The sequence below is a fragment of the Notothenia rossii genome (genome assembly GCF_949606895.1).
Source record: "Notothenia rossii genome assembly, chromosome: 2".
Taxonomy (NCBI): Eukaryota; Metazoa; Chordata; class Actinopteri; order Perciformes; family Nototheniidae; genus Notothenia; species Notothenia rossii.
The window spans coordinates 32,612,005-32,621,457 of record NC_136904.1 but is presented as its reverse complement, the minus strand read 5'-3'; the positions used below and the strand labels follow the sequence as shown (position 1 = coordinate 32,621,457).

Below are 9,453 nucleotides of genomic sequence, written 5' to 3'. Positions count from 1 at the left end.
GTGTGATCATAAAAATAAAAAATAAAAACAAAACGTGCAAGCTATGAGGTTATTAGCTGGATGAAGTGTATTTAGCTGTCTCTCATCTCTGCTTCTATTGGATTTGAAAAAAGTGACTGTTGAATGAAAAAATCTCAGAAAATATGCACAATTAATTAACCTTAGGCTATATTATGAGGACATGTGCAGCAGAAGACAATTTAACATGTTGTTTTCGCTCGCTTAATTGTTACCTAATAAACAAATTAAGCAAAGCAATAGATTCCCTTTCACATCAGCATTTACAGTTCAATGTGCTTGTTTCCTTATTACAAGCGATGACAGAAACTATAAAGGTTTTAGCCAGCTAACCACAGTTTGTTTCACGATTGTATTAACACTAAGGTTACCAACAGTAATCTGCAATAATATCTGAATGAAGTAGCCATTCGTTTCTATGCCACCCTGGTACAATTAAAGGAGTTATTGTTGTTAGTTTTATCATTCTGTTAATTTTCCACCACCACAATTGGACAAGATGAGTATTGCTACTGTAGCAGAACCTCTCATTTTCTTTTTTTAAATAACGTGAATGAAAACTAACATCAAGTAGGAATTAGTGCTAAGGTTAGCAGGCTAAGCTAACAAGCGTCCTGAATACGATTGTAACAGTACAAAGCTCCAATGATTTTTTAAAGGGATAGTATAACATCTTCTAATGACTGATCGCTAAAGCTAAGTGAAAAAGCCTTGTGTCAGTGTATGGTTAAACAGCATGAGTGCACAAGTGCAAATATATATATATATATATATATATATATATATATATATATATATATATATATATATATATATATATATATATATATAAATATATAAATATATATTTAAAAAATGTGCACGATAGTTGACGCAAGATAAAAGTCGATATTTGTATACACAGAAAATTAGGGTAAAGTGTTTATGTATGGTATTTGCTGCTATAATCGAATGCTTAATAATCTTACTACTTAAGTACTAGATAGTTTGTTTGAAGCGCCAAGTATTAAAGCATGAATCATGAATAGGAACAGACAAGAAGTGTAATACACTGCCCACAATATAACCTTGTCCTGTCCATGTCCTTTAGAGTCTAAATGTGCTTATAGAGTAGGTTGTCAAGTGTCACCATTTCTAACACATAATTACTGAATGAAAGAGTCTGATTGCTCTCTTCCTGGTCAAACTAAAAAGCTGTTGCTGGAAGTGTGGATTGGTGACTCCTACTTAACATCCCTCCGTCATTTTCCTCCTTCAACATAGACTTAAACTCATCTGGTGCCAACTCCATTTTGGACAAACTCTCCTCTGTCTCAGCAGCTATTTCCTCGCCTCTCTCCTCCTTCCACAGCCGCTCGTACTCCTGCTTCAGCTCCTGATATGAGCGGGAGAAGGTGTGGAAGATAGAGGTGGCAGGGAACGCCATGATAAGGATGCCGCTCAGGATGCTTGTGAGTGCGACTATCTGTCCAGGGATGCTGCGTGGCACCATGTCGCCGTACCCCACCGTGGTCATAGAGATGATGGCCCACCAGTAGGAAGCCGGTATGCTGCTGAAGCTGTGTTGAGGGTACGTGGCGGCAAATGGCGCCAGCTCACTCTCTGCTAGATGAACCAGAGGTGAAAACAGGGTCACGGCCACACAGACAAACAGCAGCAGTAGGCTGAATTCCCTAATGCTGCGCTGCATGGTTAGCCCTAATGTCTGCAGGCCCAAAGAGTGGCGAGCCAGCCGCATCACGTACAGGATCCTCAGCGCCCGCAGCAGGCGCAGGATCAGACTCAGTTTGTCCAGGTAACCTCTGCTACCTACACCCATGATGACATCCTCCTCGGACACATCTCTGACATCAACAACCAGGGAGACATAGTAGGGCAGGATGGCAATGGCATCGATGATGTTTAGGGGTCCACGAATGAAGTTTAGCTTGCTCTGAGCATTGGAGAATCGAATCACAAACTCCAAAGTAAACCACGCCACACAGATGGACTCCACCACAAACATGCTCTGACACTTCTGGGAGCACTCGCCCTGCAGACACAGAGACGAACTTTGACAAGAAGACACTGGGAAACATAAAAGGGTCACCACCAAAGTCACACATCAAGTCAAATCTATTTACTTTTTACGTTACGGTAAAATACACTGCTGATGAAAAGAGCGTTAAACACCTTTAATTGCCCAGGTTTGTCCCTTGAAAATAGTCTTTAAAATTGTAACTTTTAGTTTTACTTTTGACCCAACTTTTTAGCAATCGTTTGAGTGGGAGAAAAAGAATCTATTGATAATTTCAGTGAGACTTTGGAAGCAGACTGAACGATAGCAGGGAACAAGAAAACAAGACTTTCTAATGAGGAATGCTTGTATCAATGACTTGATCTATAGTTTTTTGAGTGCAAATAATGAGCCTCTTTCTATTTCCTGACAAGAGAAACATGAAGGGTAACGTTTCATTCAATAGTTTTAATCAAGAGTTCTTTCGCAAATGGTATACAACTCAAAAACGGCGTTAATTATTTGTGAAGAAAGTTATATTAAGAAAAAGATAAATAAGAGCCTAGCAATAGCAAATGTCATTAGGCATATCAGGCCTCAAAGGTCTAGGCTCGTATCTTTTTAAGCACATCTGATATTGCAGTTGCTGCTTGTTTAGTTCTTATTGACGTCAAGGGGCCATTGTTATATAAATTACCAAAACCTTCACAACATTTTTCTTCTTTGACAAGTACACATTCAGCTCTATGTCATTTTTATCACCACCTGTCAAGCAAATTGTCTAAAGCAAGTTTAAACAAATGGCTCACATTGTAGGTGTCTGCCAGGCTCCAATGTAAAAACAACACTGCTTTCCAGAAATTAAAAGGAATCTTGGCTTAGAAACACAACCCCAGATGATAGTTTATTCCAACTATCATCAATTCACTATGTATAAAAAGCAAGTTTCAGATTGAACAAAACATTATTTAATTTGTCTGAGTCTTGATTTGCGTGATTGATTGTAGGCCTCATCAGGGAGAAATCAATCTACCGTCTCCAGCTTAATCAAATAGCTAATTCAGTCTCTTCAGAATGACAGTTAGTTATACAATCAATTCTACAGCCTGTGTGCTTCTGTTGACTCAAACACAAATCAGAAATCTGTGATTTAACAGTCACATTGGCAAAAGACATTTCTCAACAACTCTTCGCCCCACGCTTAAGGTTTACAAAAATCCCTTACTTTGATTATCAATCGTGCCTGTATTTTTTCTATTAAAACTGTCTCCCATTAATCAAACTATTTCATACATTTATATATATTTTTAAGTACAAATTACATTTTAGATTATTACATTTTATTTGTATTATTAATTGGGTGACTATTCAAATTCACATGTTTCAAATGGGCATTAATTATAATTTTGTTGGCCTCCCGTAAAAATAACATTAACATATTACAGCTTAATAAAGATCTTATGACAATTGTGTCATTATAAATGTTCCTTCTAAACATTCTAACAATGTCTGTTGTAGGTGCTTATCAGTTTTTGTATTAAGCTAAAAATACAAAATATAAAAAATGCTGCTGATGAACTGGTTGGAGTGAATGAAAACAGTGAAGCCGGACAGAAAAACAATGAGCTTAAAGCCACTGAAATATATTAATACACACGCTGAGGGTCTGCAGAGTTCATTCTTACAAGTATAACTCAGTAATTCGATCCATTATTGAGATATAATTATTCATGAGTGCAGCTTTAAGGTTGGATCAAACATTTCTTAAGACAATAATCCACCATTAATTAATTAATAATTGTACCATTAGTGTGATTAGTGTCAACACGTAATCATTAGTAAGACTAGATGATTATTTTTGTTGTGATGTGCTGATAAGGAACCAGGGCTGAGTAGTACATTTCATTGACACAAAACATCTAATAGTTCTCATTCTGTGGTTTTAATAGATTTAATACGCACCCTGGACTCTTCATCTCTGAGGTCTGGCATGGTGCTGATGCACAGGCTGATGACAGTGACCAACACCATGATGACAGAGAGGCAGGCGAATATCTTCCCAGCCAACCCCGACTGAGGGTTTTCCACTACTTCTCGCAGTATCCAGGTCAGTTTGTGATGGCCCTTTTGTACCTCTGTAGCGCTTTTCTTCAGCATCACCCTCTTCTGCCTCCACTCCTCTTCCTTGCGCTCTCGCTCGGCCACCTCCTCCACACGGGTAATCATGCGGCGACGGCAACAACGCTCCATATGGCCTGGGTCCACACCCCAGTAGTCAAGCTCATCGTGGAGGGACACTGCACACAGTTCTCGAAGCAAACGGAGTTTCCCTGCCGCAAGGAAGTTGAGGATGACCCTGAAGGCTGATGGGTTTCGGTCAAAGAAGTACTCTTGGCACGTCTCGTCATAGTCGTCGCAGAGTCGTGCAATGTCCTCCGGGGTGGTACATGACCGCAGACGTCCAAGACGACTTTGTGGGAACTGCTCCAAGGTGCTCCAGGGAAATGTGTAGCGATTTCCTCCCACATTGATAAGAACCTGCAGGGTGTGGTCGACCACATATGAAGCTTTGGGGTCACGAAGCAGCTGGGCTCGCTGGAAGTAAACACCCTTGATAGTTTCAGTCTCTGGGATCTCAGTAAAAAAGCGGTCGAGGCTGCTGTCATCGCTGCTAATGGAGAAAGTGCTAAAGTCGTGGTTGGCATTGCTGATTATAGGCATGTTGGCTTCAGGGTGTGTGACGGGATGGAGCAAGAATTTGTATCTCCAGTTCACGGATGGTTAGAAGGATGATCCACAGAGAAGCTGTAAAAAAGAAGAAAAGTTAAATACAAAGTAATTTGTTCTTATATCAAGTCCTTATGGATATTTATTTTAATAAAATAACAAACTTTTTTCAAAGCCTCAAACTAACATTTTATTTATGGAGGACCGCAATGTTGGGTCCTTGGTCTCCTGCTTTTCAGTATGTTTCCAATCTGGGCCATCATTCATTGACTTTCATCAATATGCAGATGACATTAACTTTATATAGCTGTTGATCCCCCAGACCACCATGTAAACGTCATTTGACCCATAAGTTTCCTCTCGCTAAACCAGGACAACGGATTGATCTTATCAGTTTTACACAGGTAGGGGAATTCTGTTGATTGAATAAAGTATTAATTAGCTCAAATAAGAACAAAAAAGTGCTCTTCTAATATTCCAGAAATGTGGGTTAGGAAAAAGCGAAAAGAAAGGCTGGTAAATAAAACATCACAGCACTCCACTTTTAGCCCTGACACCCTTTCCTGTCATCTTCACACCAATGCATGCCTTGATTCATGACAACCCTCACATGGCTGCTGAGTGACCTTACAAAATCTCTCAAGCTCGGTGTGAAAAGTGGTGTAAAAAAGCCAGAGAGGCCACCATTTCTTATGTCGACAAGGCCTACAAAAATGTAGCTCATTTGGCTACAGTTTATGGTTATACACATCTGCTTGGGTGCAAAAACATTATGTCTTACTGACCCTAGTGGTATTTAGCTATGCAGGTGGCTTTGGTTTTGGTTTGACCTTACTGTTAACAGTTTTCATTGGAACTAATTTCTACCAAAGATATATTCCATTGATTACTGTTAAAAGCATTTTCTGTGGATAATTATGGAGTTAAATACAATTATTCTGATTCTAGAAAGGGATGGTTGTGATTGTGAGTTCCAGTGTTTCTATATTTTAAATATAATTTAGAGATACTGACAGCAAAATGGAATGCACATACTACTGTATACACAATAACAGTATTTCTGTAGTTTCCAGCTCTCCTGCATGGACGTCAGGAATTGAAAGCCCAGAGAGAGATGTTGCTGTTTCAAATGTTATTTTCCAATGCTTTTAGAGGCACAAAATAAATGCCATTGTAACCTTTGTGTTGGCATTGAGGCAGTCATCTCAGGAATGGTTGTATGAAACCTTGACTAATAAATATGCAATCTACATGGCTGGATTTTTTGCTGAAATGTTTTTGAAGCTTGTAAGCTGCAACTTGTAAGAAAGAATCCTAAGCGAAATGCTATTACAAGTGCACTATCAAACATTTTGCACATGTGACGGAGCTATATTTAGTCTACATCATCAACTGTAATGGCCCCTGAAAGCTTTATGATACAACGCTGACTGTCAAATTGTTGAGACAAACCAAGTTCACTAAGTACATGAGTATAATTTTGAAGTTATGTATTTAACTTTAACTCTAATTCCATTGCCAAATAAATGTGTGTATTTTGGAATAATAACTTATTGTATTTTTTTATGGAACAATTATTTTCCCCATTTATCGATTGATTGTTAGGTTTGCATTTAGTGAGAAACAGTGTTAGACAAAGCCAATGTGACAACTTTAAAGTGTTTGTTTTGTCCAACCAACATCAACAACCTTATCCTCAACATTCATACACAATTGTAAAAAGCCAAAGCGAAAAATCTTCACGAATCATGATAAACACCACTTTTGTTCAGGATGAAATCCAATGGAAAAACATGTACCACTGGAAAGCAGAGTAAAGTCTTTACTCTGATGTTTGAATTAATTAGAAACACAAATTGGCTGCAGGTCATTTTGGGGAACACCTGTTATTTAACTAATCGCGTGCTAAAGTTACACTGTAAACAAAATAGTATTATTTTCTGGTTTCTAATATAGCATTCAAAATAAAACGGTAGTATTCACTCACCTTACAGTGCGCAGGTGTTCTGGCTCAGTCTCTGTTATTTGTCCCATGCATGTTTTCATCTGTTGCTATACACTGTATCAAAGAGGCTCCTCGTTAATTAAGACATACTTGTTGTATATTTGCTCTAACTGTAGATCAAACCAGACCTCCGCTCAGAAGAAGAAGTATTATTACAGTTTATAGATCCGCTCTGAAGTTTGTAGGGTTGCCGTGTGTCTGTGTAGCCTCCCCGGTGTGCACACGTCGCCTCAGTTCCGGAGTTGGATTAAATTACATTGAAATGATTTGCCTGTCCACAGATCATCGCTCCGCTTCCATTCGTCATCGCCGCTCGCGAGGAGAGAGTAAATGCGATTATCTAACGGCGGTGGCCTCCCTAAACCTGCCGCTGTATTCTCATCTGTGTTTGACAGCAGAACCCCCCTCCTCCTCCTCCTCCTCCTCCTCCTCCTCCTCCTCCGCTTCCTCCTCCCCCACCTCTTTCACCCGCCTCCCCTCCCTCCACCTCCCTGCTATCTCCAGCTTTCTCTTCTTATACACTGTAAAAAACAATGTTAAGGCGATTCAACTCAGAGTATGGGGAAGCTAGTTAGATAGGCTATTACCAGAGATGGAAGATATACTCAAATGTTCTACTTAGGTAAAAGTAGAAATTTCAGAGTGCAGGAATACTCTGTAAAGGTCCTTTATTCAAGACATTACTCAAGTGAAAGTACAAAAGTATTAGCATTAAAATATTCTTAAAGTTTCAAAAGTAAAAGTACTCATTATGCAGATTGGTCCATTTCAGAATAATATATATACTATGTTTTGGTTATAAACATGAATTTATTGATGTGTTTATCCAGCTGGTAAAGTTGGAACTAATTTCAGTTTATTGTGAATTTAATCCAGGTGTATCTAAAGTATTTCTAAGGGTTAGGGTTCGGGTTGCTGATCCTATTGTTTATCATGAATCACTATCTACAAAGTAACTTAAAGGTGGGGTATGTAATTTATTTCAGAAACTGTTTTTGTTATATTCCATGGAATGCTCTTAACATCCCGATAGCAATGAATACATTAAATGCTTTGACAATAAATACATTTAAAAAAATCAGTGTCGATTTATTCAATTCAGTTAATAAAATATGAAAAATATGATTCCTTAAAGCAAAGCTCAACAATGTTTTTGTTTTGTTTTTTGTGTGCCTATTTTACAGTGCAAGGCTCCATGTCCATGCTTGTTCATGACTCTTCAATACAGACTGGACTTTGCTGTAAATCCTTTGTTTAAATGCAGCTAAAGCCTGATTGACACAAGTTGGGCCGGCAGATGTCCAAACACAGAGAGGATTAATAAAAAGGAACAACAGGAGATAAAACACTGTGTGTGTGTGTGTGTGTGTGTGTGTGTGTGTGTGTGTGTGTGTGTGTGTGTGTGTGTGTGTGTGTGTGTGTGTGTGTGTGTGTGTGTGTGTGTGTGTGTGTGTGTGTGTGTGTGTGTGTGTGTGTGTGTGTGTGTGTGTGTGTGTGTGTGTGTGTGTGTGTGTGTGTGTGTGTGCACACGTGTGTGTGCACGCGCGTGTGCGTGTGTGTGTGTGTGTGGGGCTATATTTGATGCCATTTATGATTTGCATTGCTTGCATGTTTTTCTTTTGAAGCAGATCTGATAATCGGTATATCAGCCGGTGTGACAGAGGCATGTTGCTCTGATAAATGTAACCATTATTAAATACATATTCAGTGGGGTTCTTCTTCTGAGGATTTGATTTCCTGTTTATATTGTGCATAGGGAGTGGATTTCACAAACATTTACTGTGTGTGTAAATGTGTGTTTGTTTGGCTGTTCTGTCTTGTTTGACTAATTGTGGTTATGTTTCCATGGTTACTAATTGGTTCTCAAGACATTGCTCTTGAGGTGAAGATGATTTGGAGTACGTTAGGGCTTTTTTTCCTTTCAATTTTAAGTGCATTTGTTATGCGTATTTGCCTCAGTCTCTCATGAGCCTAAAAAATAAAGATTATTTTGTCTTGCATTCAAAAGCCTACTTAAGTAAGAGGGCAGAATTATTATCTGCCAATTTACTTAAAGGACCAAAAGTAAAAGTAGTCATTCTGTAGAAAAGTGGCTCATGTGTGAGTGTTATTAAATATTAATGAGTGTTATAACATCACAGGTGGAAGAAGTACTCAGATCTTGTACTTCAGTAAAAGTAGAGTGTAGGAATACTCTGTTAAAAATCCTGCTTTCAGAAATGTAACTCAAGTAAAAGTACAAAAGTATTAGCATAAAAAAATACTTAAAGTATTGTCATACTGATATTCTGTACAAACTGTGAAGTCCAGTCAGACAAATGTAACATTTGTGATATTGGGCTATATAAATAAACATTGATTGATTGATTGATTGATTGATTGATTGATTGATTGATTGATTGATTGAAGTACCAAAAGAAAAAGTAGTCATTATGCAGATTGGCCTATTTTCGAATGATGTGTATTGTATGTTTTGATTATAATTATTGATGCATTGAAGTGTTATCAAAGCTGGTAAAGTTGCAGCTATTTTTTACAATAATAATAATAATAATTATTATTATTATAATAAGGGAAGGCAAGGCAAGTTTATTTATAGCACTTTTCAACACAAGGCAATTCAGAGGGCTTCTGGTGCTCAAAGCGCTAAATGACTTTGTATACTGCAGGGTAGCTTGTGAATGTACTCCAGGTGTAACTAAAGTCT

General features: G+C 38.2%; 1 protein-coding gene across 1 annotated transcript; it reads right to left on the bottom strand.

Annotated features, from left to right (window-relative positions):
* Positions 1 to 884: 884 nt before the first annotated feature.
* LOC307028716 (voltage-gated potassium channel regulatory subunit KCNG4-like) lies at positions 885 to 9,107 on the bottom strand. Its single transcript, XM_079663976.1, has 3 exons — positions 6,729 to 9,107; positions 3,977 to 4,819; positions 885 to 2,050 (listed from the first exon to the last, which is right to left on the bottom strand). Exons 2-3 carry the CDS (start codon positions 4,733 to 4,735, stop codon positions 1,205 to 1,207), a joined length of 1,605 nt encoding a protein of 534 aa, XP_079520102.1. The 5' UTR covers positions 4,736 to 4,819; positions 6,729 to 9,107; the 3' UTR covers positions 885 to 1,204.
* Between the last annotated feature and the right edge of the window lie 346 nt (positions 9,108 to 9,453).